The 20,664-nt window shown below is 35.1% G+C and overlaps 2 protein-coding genes across 4 annotated transcripts; both read left to right on the top strand.

Annotated features, from left to right (window-relative positions):
• Positions 1-2,112: 2,112 nt before the first annotated feature.
• LOC113048235 (inter-alpha-trypsin inhibitor heavy chain H2-like) lies at positions 2,113-12,575 on the top strand. 2 transcript variants are annotated; one of them, XM_026209915.1, is made up of 20 exons: positions 2,113-2,326; positions 2,453-2,494; positions 3,369-3,407; positions 3,759-3,931; positions 4,006-4,110; positions 5,181-5,343; positions 5,451-5,687; positions 6,025-6,141; positions 7,122-7,290; positions 7,409-7,534; positions 7,624-7,805; positions 8,278-8,463; positions 8,542-8,681; positions 9,184-9,362; positions 9,759-9,887; positions 10,261-10,374; positions 10,462-10,660; positions 11,373-11,545; positions 11,654-11,765; positions 12,147-12,575. In XM_026209915.1, exons 1-20 carry the CDS (start codon positions 2,237-2,239, stop codon positions 12,292-12,294), a joined length of 2,823 nt encoding a protein of 940 aa, XP_026065700.1. In that variant the 5' UTR covers positions 2,113-2,236; the 3' UTR covers positions 12,295-12,575. The 2 variants fall into 2 exon arrangements, with proteins under 2 accessions (XP_026065700.1, XP_026065701.1); XM_026209916.1 differs by having other exon boundaries at positions 2,200-2,345.
• A 2,589-nt stretch (positions 12,576-15,164) lies between these two features.
• On the top strand, positions 15,165-19,517 carry LOC113048234 (ATP synthase subunit gamma, mitochondrial-like). Of its 2 annotated transcripts, XM_026209913.1 has the most exons (9): positions 15,165-15,279; positions 15,729-15,763; positions 15,948-16,079; positions 16,206-16,410; positions 16,534-16,677; positions 16,764-16,828; positions 17,685-17,840; positions 17,982-18,078; positions 19,367-19,517. In XM_026209913.1, the coding sequence occupies exons 1-9, from the start codon at positions 15,239-15,241 to the stop codon at positions 19,368-19,370; spliced, it is 879 nt and encodes a 292-aa protein (XP_026065698.1). In that variant the 5' UTR covers positions 15,165-15,238; the 3' UTR covers positions 19,371-19,517. The 2 variants fall into 2 exon arrangements, with proteins under 2 accessions (XP_026065698.1, XP_026065699.1); XM_026209914.1 differs by lacking the exon at positions 19,367-19,517 and having other exon boundaries at positions 17,982-18,082.
• Positions 19,518-20,664: the final 1,147 nt, after the last annotated feature.

The raw sequence follows: 20,664 nt of genomic DNA, 5'->3' as shown, positions 1-20,664 counted from the left end.
TATATATATATATATATATATATATATATATATATATATATATATATATATATATATATATATATATATATAAATATATATATATATATAAATATATATATATATAAATATATATATATATATATATATATATATATATGTGTATATATATGTATGTATGTATGTATGTATGTATGTATATATGTATATATATATATATATATATATATATATATATATATATATATATATATATATATATATATATACAAACTTTATTTTTAAGAATGCAAAATGATGATATTATTACATATGGATTAATCCATTGCATTTTAGACCTGTTAGTAGTGATTGCTCCACAACAACCTGGTCCCATACCGTGATTTTTTTGTTGTCTTTGCTGCCATCTACAGGATTGACTGGATTCATTGGTCGTGAAGGGAGATGTAAGATCCTGTCAGACTGGATTTCAGCACATCTGAGGTTATTTAACTGACGTTAGCTCTGGTGAACCTTTGTGATCTGTCACCTGTGTTTTTTAAACACAATTCACCGATTACTTTATTTACGTTAAGTGAAAGTAGGAGTGAATTTCTTGCGTGCAGCATGCTCAAAAAGTAATAATATATATAGAGACTGAAAAACTATGCTGTCTCAATGACATTCAGTGATCTCAGCCTTATTTTGACTATATTGAGGGGTTTCTAGATAACATTTACCAAGACCATTGATTAACAAACATATTAAGCTATCAACTCTCCAAATATATTGGATACAATTAAAATGATTAGGGCATATCGAATATAGGTGGCTAATGAAGAAGGAGAAAAGATTGGGGATCGCCCATATTGAACGGTCATCAAGACATATGACATAATATAAAAATAGAAGCAAATGATGTATTTCAATAAAGCATTTTACCATTACCATTACTAAACATTAATGAGTTTTAGCAGCTATGTCTGATATGTCACAAAATATCATCCGCTCTCTTCTGAAGTTTTTTACAGTATGTCGGGTCTTTCCTAATTTTTGACATTTAGAGAGGCTCTTAAAACATTCCTGGTTTACCACACAGACTTGATGACATTCATTTCTTGTTTTCTAGAACTGACCCCCATGAAAATGCTTGTTAGTTTTTCATATTTTTTTGCTCCCTGGTCCAAACAGTGGCCAATATCCACAATATTAATACATATCCCATACTTCCAGTAGATTGTAAATAATCAGGGAATATGAATAATTAAACACTGTTGTCTTTATTTTGAACAGTATATTGTGGTTTATCATTAAAAAAAAAAACCTTGTCTTTCTTTGAAATAAATTCTTCTTATTTATAATTTTGTATATAACCCAACACTCATTTATAAGGTGTTTAAATTCTAAATGGGGTAACTTTATGTCACATGGCCATACAAATGCATAAATGTAGTGTAGAAATGCATTGTAAAAGAAAAGAAAAAACCTGTAAAAATAGGACATAATGTACTATATTAAAATTAAGGAATTTTCTACATTATTATTATTTTTTTTACAGGTGTTGTTTGTGCAGTGTATAGGAACCTAAGATAAGATACAGCCTTATTTAAAATGATAGAAATCTCAGAATAAAAGAGAATATACTTGTTCTCCGAACAACACAGATATGTCCTCAGTTTCTGATGATTGGGAAATATTCTGAGTAATAATAACAAACTAACCACTGCACTGACTATGGCTATGATAAATGTTTTGTATTATGCATTTATGCAGTCACTCTCACTAAAATATCTATCATCATAAAATAAAATAAAAAACAAAGTAAGAAAATGAAACCTAAGACTACTCATTTATTTAGATTTGATTCGATAGATTTTAATATGTACATATTCATACTCATACACAATGGTTTTTCTTTTATTAACACATATACTACAACTTTTTTTTGCGCAGTATAATACAATCTGGAAGAGAAAATATGCATAATTGATAATGAAAATAATGCCATTGTCCAAAATTAAAAATAATGTTCTGACAACATGTGAAACAAAGAGTGTGAAACGTCCCAGTCCTTTCCAGGACTTGTGTTTGTTCATCTGCTGGTCAGGTTTCAAAGGTTCCTGTCTGTTTTTTTGGTTATGTGGGGCACAACAAATATTGACGAGGCTCAGAGGTCTCGGAGACGGCAGAGGCTGATCATTTAGCCTCAGTCAGTGTGCGCTTGTGTGTGGGCTGCTGGCCATTTTGTGCTTTCTTGATAGGACTTTACTCTTGTTCCATGAAGACTCCAGTTCTTCTGTGTGTCCTGCTCTTTGTGCAGAGCTGGTCTTTCGAGTTTATCATCGATGGCGAGTGGGAAAGTGAAACAGTAAGATTGAAATAGAAAAGTGAGACAAAAAGAGGCAAATTTATGTGCATGCATGTTGATGTCGGTACACTGAATGATCTGTAAACTGAAATCTGTATTGTGTTTGTGTGTGTGTTATTTTGTTAGTCAGGTCCTTTGGATCAGTACCACCATTCTGGGAGATACAGGGTAAGCATTCATATTCAACTTGAAATGAAATTAAACGTGGCAGGAGAAAGATTTTGAACAGAAATGTACTGAAATTATACAGCAAAATACTTTTTATAAGAATAAAAATAATTGATGTAGTTTATTTTTTATTTCCCAAGATGTTGAAGCAGTTTTGAAATGTTTTAATGTGATGATAGTGTCACTGAGGCCTTCATTGATTACCATTGATCAAAGAGTCAAGTGTAAGTCCAGCAGTCCATGCGGCTGTGTCAGATGTCACTTACTCAGTTTAATGTTTAAGTCTGTGTTCCTGTGGCTCAGTGGTAGAGCATTGCGTTAACAGCGCTAGAGGTCATGGGTTCAATTCTCAGGAAACACACATGGATAAAAAATAAATAAATAAATATAGCCTGGATGCACTGTAAGTTGATTTAGATAAAAGTGTCTGCTAAATGCATATAAATGAATACATTTTATATATTTACATTTTGTTTTAAAATTATAGAATTTGTTTTGTTATATATATATATATATATATATATATATATATATATATATATATATATATATATATATATATATATATTATTATTATTTATTTTTTTATTATATAAATTATATACAAATTTACAACAATCGCAAGCGTTATAGAAAATAAATGTACAATTAAACGGCTCATAATGTATGCAATTTAATTTGACTTCCTGATGCAGACAATTAATATTCCTTTTAATTGGATTTTTTTTCTGTTAAAGTTCTTGGAAATGTATAATTCAGACTTATTTTTTTTCTTTCTTTCTTTTTTTTTTGAACTGTAAACATGTCTATTAACTTTTCAGTCCTGTGAACATTATTTAAATTATAATTTTTCCCTCTCTTTTTGTGTGTGTAGAGAAATGTTTTGTCCAGTGAAGAAGAAGAGGATTTTGAGGTATTCGTGCTCTTTTTGTTCCATTTTAATCTTATCTAATAATCGATTGGCTTGTTTAAAGACACTCCGGTTATTGACGTCCCCCTGCTACTGTTCAGCTTCTACTAGAGACATTTCCCCCTCTGCTTAGATTTGGTTTCCAAATTTCTGTATCTATTTTCCTGTCAAAAAAAAAAAAACAACAACAACAATTTGACAGTTTTGATAGTCAACTTTCACACAAACTAGAAATGGACATTTTCTCAGGACAACCCTTATGTATACCCTAAGGTATACATATGGTTTCTAGTTAATGTCTCTAATGTTAATAGTTTGATTTATGTATTGTGTTTTGTTTGTGTCTGCATGCAGGCAATTCAGGGCAATGACATCACAGTTAAGAGCTATAAGGTTGAGAGCAGAATCACGTCGCGGTTCGCTCACACCACAGTCAAGAGCTCCGTGGTCAACTCAGGCCCCAGCGCCCAGAGCATCGGCTTCAACGTGCAGATCCCCAAACGGGCCTTCATTAACAACTTCACCATGTGAGAGCCTTAACAATCACAAATACACACACAACACACATCAGCTTGCTGTATGACCAGTGGCTGCGTTTCAGGAATGTCAATGGGATCACATTCGTCGGCTCAGTGAAGGAGAAGACAGTGGCACGGAACCTTTACGCTCAAGCAAGAGCTCGGGGGAAAGCAGCCGGCATCGTCAGGTACTGTACAGAACATCCAGCCATCAACTTAAACTGCAATGTCCTATATATATTTAAATGTACAAATATAAGTCCAGGATTTATTGTTTTGGTTTTATATTTATTTATTTATAAACAGTCTATATTGAAATTATTTAACAATATATATTTTAATTTACTTTTATATATGTGGGATGATGTATAAATTATTATTATTATTATTTTTATTTTAAAAAATGTATATAAATAAATATCAAGTGTTTATTTAATGTTGCATAATTGGTAATTTTTCATTATTTCTAAGCAATTCTTTGCATGCAAAATAAGTACAGGGGAATTAGCAAAATTCAGTTTGAAGTGATTTATGGCATAGCATGATCTGTAACTTTATTTCAACTCTATATTTTGATTTATATTTACTGTATATATTCTGTATGAATACATACTGTATATTTAAATGTAAAACCATATATTTGTAGATATGCATTTGTATGTCAAGTACTGTTATTACACAGTGTGTTTAAATCTATAATTAAATACTTAGATATGCATGCAAATATTCTGTATTTATAGAATATACAGTCTATTTATAGCTGCTGGATTCATATATTCCCCTTTTTTTATCAAATATATTTTCTCGGGAAAAAAAGTGTCTACTGCTTATCATGGCTGCATTTATTTGATCAGGAATATAATAATAACTGTAAAATTGTGAAATATTTTTGCAATTTAAATAACATGTTTCTATTTTAATATACTTTAAAGTATAATTTATTCCTGTGATGCAAAGCTGAATTTTCAGCATCATTACTCCAGTCTTCAGTGTCACTTAATATATATATATTATATATAAAATTTAAAATTAAATTTATGCATTTAGCAGACGCCTTTATCCAAAGCGACTTACAGTGCATTCAGGCTGTCACTTTTTACATATCATGTGTTCCCGGGGAATCGAACCCCTAACCTATATATACAGTATGTATACTAGAAAGTAAGCTTAAAGACTTACATTGTTACAGAAGATTTATCTGTTTGAAATGCTGTTCTTTTTCAGCTTTTTATTAATCAAAGACTCCTTTGACTCTCAGGACTAACTCTCAAGCAATGGAGACCTTTAGGACGGAGGTGCATGTTCCTCCAGGCAGCAAAGTGGAGTTTGAGCTGCACTATCAGGAAATGATGCAGAGGAAACTGGGTGTCTACGAGCACACACTACACTTACAACCTGGACGCTTGGTTCCACTGCTGCAGGTCAGGTCCACACACAGTACAGAAAGATACAGAAGTTGTGTCACAAACCCTATGATGTGACCTCTAGTATATGTTAATGTATTTTTTGGATGGTTGTATCTCTTCAGGTTGATGTGTATATATTTGAGCCCAAAGGTATCAGTTTTGTCACAGCCTCTAACACACTGGGAAAGCAATTGTCAGAGTTGACCAAAATCAGCCACACGAAAGACAAAGCCCACATTGTGTTCAAACCAACGGTGCAGCAGCAGCGCAAGTGTGACAACTGCACTGAAAGCTCAGTGGATGGCGTGTTTACTGTGAAGTATGATGTGGAGAGAGAGAGCAATGCTGGAGAACTTCAGGTGTGGATATACAGGCACTTTTATAGCTAATGGTTGACGTACAATAAATCAAAATCAGGTGCGAGTCCACCAGTCTCTGCGGTTGTGTTATTTAAGTATCATATATACCAGATCATACATACCAAATTAATTGAATTAATTAATTTTATTCAATAACCATTCTTGACAGTACTGTAGAACGTTCCTGTTAACCAAACATGAGCACATACCTAATGCACACTCTGCAGAATACACTCTATTGCTTGCTTTGTAAAAAAAATTAGTATGTGCAACATTACATAGTATGCTTTAACTCATCACCTGTGATTGCTGATGCACTGTATTTTCTATCTCTCAGGTGTCTGACGGTCATTTTGTTCAGTTCTTTGCTCCATCTGATCTATCTCCTCTGTCCAAAAACATTGTTTTTGTCATCGATGTGAGTGGAAGCATGTGGGGGCTGAAAATGAAACAGGTATGGATGTGTTTAGTCAAAATATCCTGCAGCTATCAGGAGATACATCCTGTCAGCACATGGCATTTTCAGTTGAATTGTTGCCAGCATGTAGTCAAGTAAATTATAGGGCACTAATCATTTAAAGTGCTCATGAAATCAAATTAGACTCCATCAGGTCTTATTATAATCTGTTAATCAAGGATTTTGATTCCTTTTGTTAATAACTTTTTTGAGTTGCAGATTAGAAATGATAAAAATTGCAAAATTAATGTGCTGTCTTAATCAAGAAAACCTTAATATATGTGCATTCGAAGCATAAAACCAGTCTTAAGTCGCTGGGGTATATTTTTAGCAATAGCCAAAAAACAAAACAAAAAACACTGTATGGGTCAAAATTATCATTTTTTCTTTTATGCCAAATTTAATTAGGATATTAAGTAAAGATCATGTTCCATGAAGATATTTAGTTAATTTCCTACAGTAAATATATCAAAACGTAATTTTTGATTAGTATTATCCATTGCTAAGAACTTAATTTGGACAATTTCAAAGTTGATTTTCAAAGTATTTTTATTTTTTTGCAACCTCAGATTCCAGATTTTCAAATCCTTGTATCTCAGCCAAATATTGTCTGATCCTAAGAAACCATACATCAATGGAAAGTTTATTTTTTCAGCTTTCGGGTAATGTCCAAATCTCGAAATTGACACTTAAAACTGGTTTTGTGATCCAGGGTCACATATTTTAAATTGCATGTCACACAGCTTAACTGGCTGATTTAACATTTCCCTTTCTTTGTGCTTTTAGATAGCATTTCGTTAGCAAGCTAACAGCTTAGCCTATTAGCTTAACATTATTCCAATTAGTTTCAAAATTTTATTACTTTATTATCATGATAACACGCTACACCAGTATTTTGACCAGTGAATGCTATTATCAGTGAATATTCGCTTTAACGAGCTAACTAACAGCTTTTTTGGTTATTTTTTGTTTTGTAGACAGTGGAGGCAATGAAGGCTATTCTGGATGATCTGTCGATGGATGACTACTTCAGCATCATAGATTTCAATCACAATGTCCGTTGCTGGAATGAAGATCTGGTCCAAGCTTCCTCCATCCAAGTGAACGAAGCTAAAAATTACGTCGAGAGCATCAAGCCCAACGGAGGTGAGAGACATTTTACCTTGAATTTCTTGCATGACATTTTTTGAGTCACTAAGTTGACTTTATTTTTTTTTTGAAAAGGGACACTATTGTTTGTCACTGACCCTGTATGTAACCCCAGGCACCAACATCAACGAGGCTTTACTGAGAGCAGTGCAGATGCTGATGAGAGCTTCCAATCAGGGATTGATCAACCCTCGTTCTGTGTCTATGATCATTCTGGTGTCTGATGGAGACCCGACAGTGGGTAAGATTTGACACAGACCATTGCTGTATACCCACCATCATGTCCTGAAGTTTCCTCTAGTCCTCTTTCTCTTTTCGTGTCTCATTTAGGAGAAATAAAGCTGAGCACTATTCAGAAAAACGTGAAACGCGTGATGAGGGAGGAGTTTTCTCTATACTCTCTTGGTATTGGTTTTGACGTAGACTTCGACTTCCTGGAGCGAATTGCCATGGAGAACAGAGGCATCGCCCAGAGGATTCATGCTAACCATGATGCCGCAGAACAGTTAAAGGTTTAATACACAGTCACAATGAATCTTATCCCTTCCATGTTAATTTTGGGTTTTTTTTCCAAACCATGACAAGTGTCGAGACTTTTTAGATGATCACCTGTTTTTTATTTCTATCTTTTTTGATGTTTCAGATTTGCTAATAACTCTTTTCCTGAAATTCCTGCTCATCCTTAACCATCATTATAATTGTCTGTTATTAAGAAATTTCATACAGTATTTTATATATATATATATGTGTGTGTGTGTGTGTGTGTGTGAAGATAAATTTATACAGTGTTACAAAAACCTCCTTACTTACATACAGACCGATTTTATTGCTCACAATATGTCAACAATTGTGTCATTTGAGTCTATTGCTACTTTTTCAGAATCAAATGAGAAACATCTGAGATTTACTGGATGGGAATGAAACAAACCTCCACAAAACTTTTTAAAGACTCTATTTGCGATCTTTCTTTTCTTCTCTCTCCAGACGTTCTACAGTCAGGTCTCGTCTCCTCTCCTGAGAACCATCAGCATTCATTTTTCCGAGAACGCTGTGAATAACGTGACTCAGAATCGTTTTGACAAGTTCTTCCAAGGTTCTGAGCTGATAGTGGCTGGAAAACTCCAACAGTCAGACTACACAACGCTGCAAAGCCTCACCACCGCTTCCGCTGTGAGCCCCAGTGTCAGCTTTGTCTCCATTCAGATTTTCAAAATTCACTTTTCATGCCTAATTGTTTTGCTTCTCTAGGCAAACATGGACCTGAGCATTCAGACAGAAGCGGATATTCTCGGGTTGGACTCTGTGCTCAGCACGCATCAGCATTCCTTCACTGGCTTTGCTCGGCAGATGTGGGCGTACATTACTGTCAATCAGCTATTGGCCGAACGGTGAGCGAAAAACCAACCCTGTATTCACTTCAAGAGCAGTTTCACTAGACTTTTGAGGCCACCTGCATGCAAAATCCATAATAACCGATCAAATAAACATTTAGAAGATTCATTTTGGATGAAGATGCATTTAAAATGTCCTTCCCCACCAGAATCAAAACCATTCAAAACTGGAAAATGGACCAAAATTTGACATAGAAAACTGGAAACTGGACCAAAATTTGACATTGAAATTGTACTTTTTCGCTCCGAAGCAATTTCTAAGTCAATGAAGACACTGAATATGAATCTGTATTGATCTGAAACTGCTATAGCAGCTGTTAAATGCATGGACATTATTTGCCATTATATTAATATTACATAATTTTATTATTAGCCCTTCCCTGTTCATATCCACATTTACGTGTTCCATACAAGATTTTGCAGATTTAGTTCACAAACGGATGATTTTTCCATTAATCGTACTCAACCACTTTGGCTCTGTGGATTTCCTCTCTTACAGCTCTCTAGCTTCTACTGCGATGAAGAAGCGTGGGATCACCCAGAAGATCATGGCCCTGGCTGTGGAGCATCAGTTTGTGACCCCTTTCACCGCCATGCTGGTGGAGGGTCAAGACCAGGGCAGGGCAGAGCGACTGATCGCAGACTCACCCAGAGACTCCAAACATGGCTGCTGCTCAGGTGCCAAATCCAAACAGTTTCTCTTGAAATCTAATATATCAGCATCGCAAAGGCCTCATTAAAGAGACAGTTCACCCAGAAATGAAAATGTACCCAGCCTCCACTTTTTCCAAATCATTTATGAGTTTCTTTCTTCTTTTGAACACAAAAGAAGATATTCTGAAGACCAAAGAGCTGACGGTAGCCATTGACTTCCATAGTAGTTTTTTCCATACTATAGAAGTCAACCATACCATAACATACCATAAACTGTTTTGGTGTGTAAATGCTGGCAGAATTTTCATTTTTAGGTGAACTATCTCTTTAAACAAAATATGGAAAGTGATTTTTGTTATAGCTATCTATTTATCATTATTATTATAGGGGTTTTAATGATTTTCTTTGTTGTGTTTTTAGCAACTGCTCCCTTATCTGGACGACAGACGGTGCATCAGTTAGTCTATTCAAAACCTCCCTGGATTCAAGCTACAAAAGCTCCAACTGAAGAAGTATCTGGAAAGGTTGAAGAAGCCGTTTTAAACTTTGGTAATGCAGCACAATCAAATAATAGTCTGAAAGCAGTTCATATGGAACACTCAAAATAACATTTCTTTTCGAGGGGGATGGGTTTCACAGTTAGTTTAACAACTGATGTGAGCCACAAAGAGATCTGAAATCACTTTCAAATTCAGAATCAGTGTGAAAGCCATGAGATTTGGTTTCTTGGTTCTTAAACAAGACAACAGGCGAAAAGTTTTTTTTTTGTTTTGTTTTTTTTTCTTGCACTGGTCAGTTTTAAAATTCTTGGATTTGGGTTTGGATTTTTATAATCTGTTTTTTAAACTAATAACTAATAACGCTTCCAGAATACAGTTTTACGCTTTATTTTATCTCTCACATCCTTTTGATTTTAATGTAGTGGACAATGACCCCCACTTCATCATTCACTTACCTAAAAGTAAGATGGACATCTGCTTCAACGTTGACTCTAAACCCGGACACATCCTCAACCTGATTTCAGATCCTGGAACAGGTAACTCAAAGTCTTCCATCACCTGATAAACTGAGGTCCTTTATTTATTTCGTATTCCTTATGTTTGTTTTTGTTTTTTCTGTCCAGGAGTCACAATCAACGGTCAGTTGGTTGGGTCTAAGAAGATGAAGAACAACAAAATAGACACATATTTCGGCACCATCTCCATATACTCTAAAACACACGGTGTGCAGGCTATAGTAGGAACCAACAGAATCGACCTGATGGAGGGCAGGAACAATCATTCCTTCTCTTGGAGAGCCACAGCTGAGCTGGTGCTGAACAGGTATAAAAAAACAAATGCTCTTTAGCAAACACTACAAATATGGGAAGCAGTGACTGTGCCCTAGTACATTTAATTACTCTATAATAAACGTGAACTGCAGATTTTAGGAAAAAAACTAGTTTTGTTAAGTGAAGGTTATTCTGGCCATCTTTTTTTTTAAAGGGACAAGAATATTTATAACACATTCAACTTTCATTATATGATATATTTCCCAAATTAAATACAAAATTAAATAAATATTTCATTTAATTGTATCATATAATATTATTGGCTATTATTTTGGATATTTTACTTTGATATATATTTGATTTTATTTTCCCAGTTGTTATTTTTTTTATTAATGATTATAATGATATATAATTTATTTTTTTAACTTTATGCCAACATGCAGAATAATACCAGGGATGTTTATTATGGAAGCTATATGTATATATATATATATATATATATATATATATATATATATATATATATATATATATATATATATATATATATATATATATATATATATATATATTAACAAATGCATTATTGTGTGTGTGTGTGTGTGTGTGTGTGTGTGTGTGTGTGTGTGTGTCTATATATATATATATATATATATATATATATATATATAGAGAGAGAGAGAGAGAGAGAGAAAGACACACACACACACACACACACACACAATAATGCATTTGTTAATATATCCAAAACTCTTATTTATCAGGATGAGGGTCTCCATAGTGAAAGAGGAACATGTTACGGTGACAGTTGATGAGAAGATTTCAGTGATGGTGTTTTTGCATCGGGTGTGGAAGAAGCATCCTATACAAGTGGACTTCCTGGGCATTTACATGTCCAACACCAACAAATACTCCACACAGGTTCATGGTCTCATTGGTAAGTCACTTTATAATTAAAAGCACAAAAACCACTTTAAAACATTATTCATCACACCAAGTGTGGGTTTTGTTTTTTTTTTTTAAAGTGGTGTGTGTCTCATAACAGGTCAGTTTGCAGAGGAACCAGAAGTAAAGGTGTACGGCGTGCACGAGGGAGCAGATCCAAAGAAGAAAGAGGCCACGATGGAGGTGAAAGGCAACAAACTAGCTGTCACCAGGTACTATCACACCAGATTTCATCTTGCAATGTTTTTATATCAGGTTACATATGGCATACCCCTACTCAGAAACTGTGCAAAACACTATAGAAACAAGATTTGACTGATTTAGAAGATGTTTGATAATTAAAGACAACGTTGAATGTCCTCTCTAGTTGGCTGCCTGTTATCCGTTTTACGATTTTAAATAATTACACTTTCCCTGATAGTCCTAAATGTCATTCCGTCCTTTTTAGATCCACCCAATCCAACATATGTTCTATTGACATTAAGGACCTACCTTGCACATATCATATTTAATATAATATAACATATAACATATATATATATATATATATATATTATATCATATAACTCTTGCAATATCTGTATATCGATCAGGGGCTGGCAGAAGGACTACAGGCGAGACAGGAAACGAGGTTCCGATGTCTACTGCTGGTTTATCCATAACAGCGGGAAAGGCTTCATTGATGGCAGTTACACCAGTTATATCCTGCCTCAGCTGGACAGCTTCCTGACCTCCATCTGAGAGCATGAGTGTGGCAGCTAGCTTAGGAGACTTCCCAGTCTGATGGGTAGAGATCTCTTATTTTATACAAGCCATTTTCGAAGCGGAGAGATCTGTTTAATGCAACAAGAAAATATATACAAAACACAGAAAAAAAGTGCTGTACATCAACCAATTGAACTGAATTATTTCATAATTAAATAAGCCAATTGAATGAATTAATGTATTATAAGAATTTCTGACTTGGGCGTTTGCAGTGAAACAAATGGACAAAAGGACAATAAAAAAGAAAAGAAAAACAAGTGTCATTTTGTTCCAGTATGTAAATTAGGTAATTTAAGAGTCTTTATTATGCACTCAATTTGAGACAAATTGGAGAAGTCCTCATAGGCAAGTCTTTCCTTTCATCCCACCCTAAACCAAGATGAAGAACATGCTTTAGATGAGTCGCCCTCAGTCCTGGAGATGAGTCGCCCTCAGTCCGCTCAATAATTTAGCAGAAAACATGAAACATTTTGTTAAGGATTCTTTGAATAGAAACGGCATTTTTTTTGTTTATGAATTTACTAACTTCTGATCAACTCACTGCATCTTTACTGCATAAAAGCATTAATTTCTATAAAAAGGGACTACACCATCATATAGATGAGTTGATAGCTAACAGAAATGGACTAAAAGCCACACAGTCGTATTCTAACAGCATAAGGTGCAATGAATTAGAACCAGCATTTTAATACTGTGCAGTGATAATATTAAGAGTGAACTTAACGAGGCTAAGGTGAGTGTGGCTGAGAAATTGTGCTCATTTATGTCTTCCAGGATGGCCTCTGTGTGTTTATATTGACCTTTCAGGATCAAAACATGCTTACCTGAGGCAGAATGAGAGATTAGATTGAGAAAATCCTCCTTTTGTGTTTCACACACACACACACACACACACACACACACACAAAACGGATGAATGAACAAATGAATGAATAGGGTACAGTAACATCAGGACATGGGTTGACTCTGAATCCAGTTTGAGTTGGTCTCCAGGTTCGATCATCTTCACCACAGCTGTGTATTCACACACATGCACACAATATCACTGTAGGAGACATATAATCACTCCGTTTTAAGACAGTGCTTCAGTTATCTGAATGGCTTTCTTCTTGTAATACTTCTTAAAGTAGTTATCACTTTCACTACAATGTTAACTTGTATCCAGTTATCTGATCTTATAGATTTCTTCTTCCGTTCCTCCATCTGGAAGACACACAAGAGAGAAAGTCCTGGGCGAATCATAGATGTGTAATAAAACTGCCTGAATTCAGCAAAAAATGCTTAAGGACCATTATGATTTGTAATGTGTGTATTTCATGGATATACTGTATATAACACCACCATAACAACTAAATGAGATAAAAAAGAAAAACATTAATGGAGAACGTGGCTCCATTATCTCATCCAGAGCAGTTTTTTTTTTCTTGTCTTTTGAATCTCCGTTGTGGGAAGACTCTTTCCTTTTTTGTTGAGGCTGCAGCTTTGAGGGCACAAAGACCCAGAGTTGGGCTATAGAAATAAAACAGATGGTTATTGTGACACCCTGTTAGATTACTTCCGCAATAATACTTTAGGAGACTTTTAGACTGAAGATACCTTGTTTTCTGTAGATACATGGACAATTCAAATTTGAGTCCATATCCTGTTTCTTCTTCCTCTCTTGCAACTCCTGTCTGCAGATCGTCTCAGGATCACTATTGAGGCACTGGACCTATCAGCCTTTGGGTGTCTCACCCACTTTGCAATATCCTGTACACACAATCTATGAAACACCTAAACTTCTTTGCAAAAGTCATCTAGGATGCATTTATTTGATCAAACGTACAGTAATTTATTATTAAATATTATAGTCATTTCAGATAACTATTTTCTACTGTAATGTATTTTAAAATGTAATTTATTCTTGCGATGCAAAGCTGAATTTTCAGCAGCCATTACTCCAGTCTCCATTGTCACATGATCCGTCAGAAATCAATCTCATATTGAAATATACTTTTTTTTTTTTTTTTTTTTACAACATAAAATGTATTTACTGTCACATTTGATCAATTGAATGCATGCTTGCTAATTAACAGGAAAAAATGTAGTAGTATTGTATGCAGTGAGTCTATGGAGCTTTAATTCGATAAAATTTATAAAATGCTTGCCGTACTCAGCTCATTAAGTTTGAGACAAATAAAATTATGCATAACACAGTCATAGCATGTAATGCCCAAACATGCTGTCTACATAGGCAGCTTGGTAGCTTACTAGGTGTAACATTTACATCTATAAATTCAGCAGGATTTGAAATACAACCTAAAGTTCAAAAATGCTATCCAGAGTTTAAGAAACAACGTTTATTAAAATGTCATCTTAACTAGACAACTCATTACGTTTTGAGGCACATTAAAGTCCAAGACAGGCCTATAGCCTATAATGTCCCAAAATACTGTCTACATAGGCAGCTCATTTGGCTTTAGAACAGTCTATGGTGTTTGTTTAATATTTGGCAGGTTTTAAGACACAACAAATTATAATTAAACAACCTATCTAGAAAGGTTTTGTTACACAGGCTATATGGAATAATGCCACCTAGCTAGGGAGACCAGTAGCTTCAAAACTAGGACACTATTCAGTATAGAAAAATACAGGAAAATCAATACAGACTATGCATTACATTTAGTACCTAAAATTAGATCATCATTTTTTTTAAAGCTTTGTAAATTTTGCTAGCATATCCACAACTTCATTTCCCTTCCACACCAACAAGGCCAGGAACCCAAAAGAAGGAGACAGCCCTTATTATGAAGTGTGAGAAGCAAGTGGAGCTAACGTGCATGTTTCGTCACTGTTTCGTGTGTACCTCGAGAGATTATGATGAGCTGCGCTTTATTTGCGCCTGCGCAGACCGGCGGCTCTGACCTTTCTTGAAGTGAACATGCTCGGCAGGGCCAGCGCGGCGGTGTTCCTCCCACAATGGTAAGAATTTATTTTGTTGAATGAATAATTTTCTGGAAACATGCATTTAACGTTTTGCGTTTAAGTAGTGAAGTAAATTTGCTTTATTTGTTCAATTAAATGCGGATAAGGTGGAGCGAGGAGGTGCTGCACTTTAGGCCGCGGTGTGCTTAAGCTTATGACAGCGAGCGACTTGACTTGATTTCACATGTAGATTATATTGATTTAATCGCAATACACTGCTAAACAAACATACTTAATCACATTATGGTTTTGAGTTTGAACTCTTCGTATGGAAGCCATTCTCTTGTCGTGCAGTGACTTTGATAGCACTGTGGGTTTCCAGGGTATGCTTTGCTTTCAATGTAACTTCAGATGCTGTCACATTTACTGATGCATCATTACCCTGAGAGTTATCATAATGTATTTATTTGTGCATGAGATTAACCTCTATTAAACGTCTGTTGCAGTGGGCAGGTCCGGAACATGGCTACCTTGAAGGACAGTAAGTAAAATTTCCTCTTGCTTTATAAAAGGTTAGCTGATATTAATGTCTTTACGGATGTTTGTTTTGTTATAGTTAACGTACACTATTGTATTTATTGTTTTGCAGTGACGTTATTGTACATAACAGACAGCTGAATTAATTTTCTGACCATTGTGTGTGTTTGTTTTTCCCTTCTCACCAGTCACCATTCGGTTGAAGTCCATCAAGAACATCCAGAAGATAACCAAATCCATGAAGATGGTGGCAGCAGCAAAGTATTCCAGAGCTGAGAAATCCCTGAAGCCCGCCCGGGTCTATGGCACCGGCGCTATGGGTATGCAGCAAGTTATCCTCAAAATGAAGTTTATAGTGCACATTTAGGTATCAAAACGGTATTAAAACGTCTAGTCATAATATGTTCATGTTTTATTTTTTTTTTCTTCATATCTTTGTTGTTTAGCACTTTACGAGAAGGCTGAGATCAAGGCTGCAGAAGACAAGAACAAGCACTTGATTATTGGTGTGTCGTCTGACCGTGGTCTCTGCGGTGCCATCCACAGCAGCGTGGCCAAAGTCATGAAGAATGAGATCGCCAAGCTCTCCGATGCCGGCAAAGAGGTCATGGTTGTCAATGTGGGTGACAAACTCCGAGGTCTGCTGTACAGGTATATAACTTTCTATGTCTTGTCTCTGTAATTCCCATTCAGTCAGTTCTTAAGTATGTAGATGCATCACTTTTTGCAGTGTTGTTTACTTCAATCTCTTCATCTGCTTCTGTGAAACGTTAGGACCCATGGCAAACACATCCTGATCAACTGTAAAGAGGTGGGCCGCAAGCCTCCCACCTTTACTGATGCTTCTGTCATTGCCACAGAGCTGCTGGACTCTGGTTATGAGTTTGACCAGGGAGCCATAGTATTCAACCGATTCAGGTTTGAAACCTCCGCATTGCTGTATACTAAAAATAGAACAAAAAAAGAAATTGTTTGGTTTTGATGCTGATTTGTGTCCTCTGCAGGTCTGTGATTTCATATAAGACGGACGAGAAACCTCTATTTTCCCTGGACACTGTTGCAAGCTCAGGTATTGTTTCATTGTTGGACTGTATACCCCTCATGACACATTTAATAACATAATAATTGGATCACAATTTAAACCGCATTAAACATTTAAGAGAGGCCCAGCATGTTTATGAGCAGGAGGAAATATTGGGATGCATGACATGTATTGTGCCATTGCTTTTCAGTCAATATTGTTGTTTTCTTTTTATTAAATAGTGTTAGTTGATTTTTCATTGGGCATCCTTATTTCCCCTATCACTTTTTAGATTTAGGTCGCATGTGCCATCATCTGACACTCACTTTGTAATCTATGCATGAAATAATGCTTATTAAATAAGATGTGATGGTACAAAGTTGTATCCTTAAAAAAAAAATAATAATTAAAAAAAAAATATATATATATATATATATTTATATTATTTTACATATCAAATATATATTTTCTTTTTTTAACTGATTGAAAACATTTCAAGGCATCATTTCAGGACAGGTGTATAATAATAGAGGCGAAAAGTGTGTGTGTGTGTATAGAGATAGATAGATATCGATATAGGTATAAAGTATATACACACAGTTGTAATAGTTTTATATATAATGTATACCGTAATATACAGACATGTCAATTATCTGCCAATTCATGAAAATAATCTGCTTAACAGTATTGGGCAGCATTTTGACATGAGTACATTCCCAAAAATATTGATGTACTATTGTAAGAAATGTTGTCCCAATAAATTAGTATATTGTTGTTATTGGTACAGCCTTTTATCATGCTTGTCTTTGTTGTTTGAGCTAACTTTAATATATTTGCCGGGTTCGAAGATGTGATCAAGTGACGCTGGAGCACAGTCGATCATTTGCCATGTGTTTTTGTTCAGAAAACATGGGCATCTATGATGACATCGATGCTGATGTGCTGAGGAACTATCAGGAGTTTTCTCTGGTCAACATCATCTACTTCGGGCTGAAGGAGTCCACCACCAGTGAGCAGAGTGCCAGAATGACTGCTATGGACAATGCCAGCAAAAATGCTTGTGAGTCATTTTGGATGTCGTCTTCCATTCTGTTTCAAAAGAAGCCTGTTTCCTATATTCCTTGTAAATTGATATAAACTTGTCACCTTGTGTTATCAATTATACTTGAGAATTCTTATTTGCTGTTTTTTCCTCCATCAGCTGAGATGATAGACAAGCTGACCCTGACCTTCAACCGAACACGCCAGTCTGTCATCACCAAGGAGCTCATTGAGATCATTTCTGGAGCCGCTGCACTGTAAGATGTTTTTCCTCTTACTTTGCCTGTCTTTTACCCTCATTATTACCAATGAATGCCATTGGATCTTCCTCATCCATTCATCCATTCATTCTTTCTTCGTATTGGGTTATGGTTTAACCTTTTCTTATGCCCTGTTCTGTTTCGTCCACATCATGTTTATATTTCTTTTAATTTTATTAACTTTTTTCATGTGTGTTTTTGCACCTCTAAGGTGTTAACACGCACTAATCTAATTTCCATTATTCCCTCACTGACCTTTGATAATATGCATGCATTCACAGAAACTGAGGCATGAGCGAGGTAACGTCCTGCAGCAGACTTTAGGGTCAACTGTGTGATTATAGAGAAATACCATAGACAATAGATTTTAGTGTTCCTGTTTTCTTTATCAAATGTTTTGTTGCATCTGGTGTTTTTTTTTTTTTTTTTTTTTTTTGTGGGTTTTGGTCAAAACTGAAGTTCATTTCCACAGAACATTAGTTAAAAACCCCATAAGTTTAGTAAAAGAGCTTTACTTCTTGCTAGAGGGTGGACACACTGATTTCTAGTCTTATTGGTTAGACTTGTAACATACTCTGTATTCAAGAACATTAATGCAAATGCTTTATGCAGAATATGTTTACACCAACACAAATGTTTGTTGCAACAATTGCATTCAGTTTGTCTGTTCAGACCAATGCTGAAAAAGAAAACAGCAGAGGGTCTGAATGAAATCACAGTTCCACTCTCTGCCAGTAGGTGGAGTTTGTTGAGCAGCAGAAATACAGCTGTAAACAAGGACAGCTATGTGCAACTTTCCACAACTTCCTCCACTGTTCACCGTAGCTCAGCACAAAAGTATTTTCGTGAGCACTACTGAGTTGTAGTTTTATGTGATCACATCGGCTCTGTGCAGGTGACCAAGCAGGGCAGGCACAAAGGTTTTTGCCTGTAGTGCATTGAAAAAAAATAAAAATAAAAAATAAAGCATCTCTGTAAAAAACAACAAAAAACGTTTCATTGATGGCATGCAAATGCTCACATCAGATTTACAAGATGCATTAACAGCTCTGCATTTGAATGTGGAATTTTTATTGCAAGAATCTTGTCAACATTTGTCGTGGTGTTAACAGGCCTTTAGAGTGTAAATGTGTGTCCATATGTGTATATATAATAGAATAGAGGGAGAGAGAGAGTGCTATAGATACTGCAGCTTAGATGGTTTGGTATTATTCTCTGTTCTTGACATCTACTTTCCGCATGTTTTATATCATGTCCATGACTGATTTTTTTTTTTTTATTACAGATAAAGAGGAGCCCTGTACACGGTCAGTGTGGTTCTGGCACACGTGCTCTCCAGTTCAGTCACCTGGTGTAGAATTCTATTCATATAAATATATATGTGCTCCTGTTTGTACAATATTTGAGTCAATAAACCTCTTACAGAAAAAAACACCGTCCGTTTGAGTTCTCCAGTATATTTCTAGTCTATGTACCGATCAGCTTTGATGTCTTCTTAAAAAAATAAAAAAAAAGTTTCCAGACTCATGCTTGTTTTCCATTGGAATTAAAGCTTGTGAACTCTTCTTTGAAGCCATGGGTTTGGCTGCACTCAGAGGTTATCAATACACCGAGCATTTGAAGAGAAGATGTCTGCCAAAACAGAACACAAGGTCAATCCTTCCAATAAACCATCTCTGGCGTTTATGTATTTGGCTTAAAACAGTATTAAGTTACTCTGAGCTGATTACTGATAAACCCAATTGACTTAACGGCATCCTTATTGTTCCTTCTTATAATTGCCAATCAAAACAAGTTTAGCCTCCTTGTTATCCATTTGAAACTCAAGCCTGGTCAGCCACCACAGTATCAGATTAAATGATCGCGCTGCGGTGTTGGGTGTCTGGATCCATGAAAGGGTGAATTTGGGGGTCACTGATTGTAGAAGAGGGTTTGGTCTATTAAAGTAATGAACAAGTAGAAAGTTTGACCATATGGGTCACTCATGTATTATTTAATCAGCTGCCACTGGAGCTCAGATTCTGATGGTTATCATCTGAGAGCTGATGTGCATCACCATACCCAAGCGTTTTTATTTTTTTTCTAAAGACATTTTTATTGAGTCCTCTTGAGTTCATTTTTTTTTTTTTTTTATGTAAGAATATAAACAAATATTCAGTGCAGTATCGACAATCAAGCATTTTTGTGGAGAAAAAAAAATTATTATATTTGTAGCATTCCATTTTATAATTTATTAGTAATATAAGCATACGATCTGACTAACTTTTTAGCATAAAAAAGTATTTAACTTTAAATGTACTTTTGCGTAAAAGTGTTTCTTTCACAACAGTTTCCACAGTGGTGTTTCTTTGTAAAAATATTAAATCCAACTTCTAGATTTTTTTTCTGAGTAAATCATATAAATTGATATAAACTTTTACTTTAACTGGTTACTCTAATTCTCCTGTAGTGTTAGTATTATGGTAGGCATAAATATATTAAATACAGTACAATTATTACCTTTACAATAAATATGTCTTAAATATATGGATGACATAAATCCACACGATTTACAAGGATTTTCTGTACCAAATGAATCGCATA

This window comes from Carassius auratus, chromosome 29 (assembly GCF_003368295.1).
Source record: "Carassius auratus strain Wakin chromosome 29, ASM336829v1, whole genome shotgun sequence".
NCBI classification, from domain to species: Eukaryota; Metazoa; Chordata; class Actinopteri; order Cypriniformes; family Cyprinidae; genus Carassius; species Carassius auratus.
This window is presented reverse-complemented; position numbering and strand designations above follow the sequence as displayed.

Excerpts from the sequence above, each read along its gene's own strand:
- LOC113048235 (XM_026209915.1), top strand. The coding sequence starts at position 2,237 with ATGAAGACTCCAGTTCTTCTGTGTGTCCTGCTCTTTGTGCAGAGCTGG. Across the intron at positions 5,344-5,450 it reads GCTTGGTTCCACTGCTGCAG|GTTGATGTGTATATATTTGA; the intron begins GTCAGGTCCACA and ends GTATCTCTTCAG. Across the intron at positions 9,888-10,260 it reads AGAAGCCGTTTTAAACTTTG|TGGACAATGACCCCCACTTC; the intron begins GTAATGCAGCAC and ends ATTTTAATGTAG.
- LOC113048234 (XM_026209913.1), top strand. The coding sequence starts at position 15,239 with ATGCTCGGCAGGGCCAGCGCGGCGGTGTTCCTCCCACAATG. Across the intron at positions 16,411-16,533 it reads CTCCGAGGTCTGCTGTACAG|GACCCATGGCAAACACATCC; the intron begins GTATATAACTTT and ends GTGAAACGTTAG. Across the intron at positions 16,829-17,684 it reads GGACACTGTTGCAAGCTCAG|AAAACATGGGCATCTATGAT; the intron begins GTATTGTTTCAT and ends GTTTTTGTTCAG.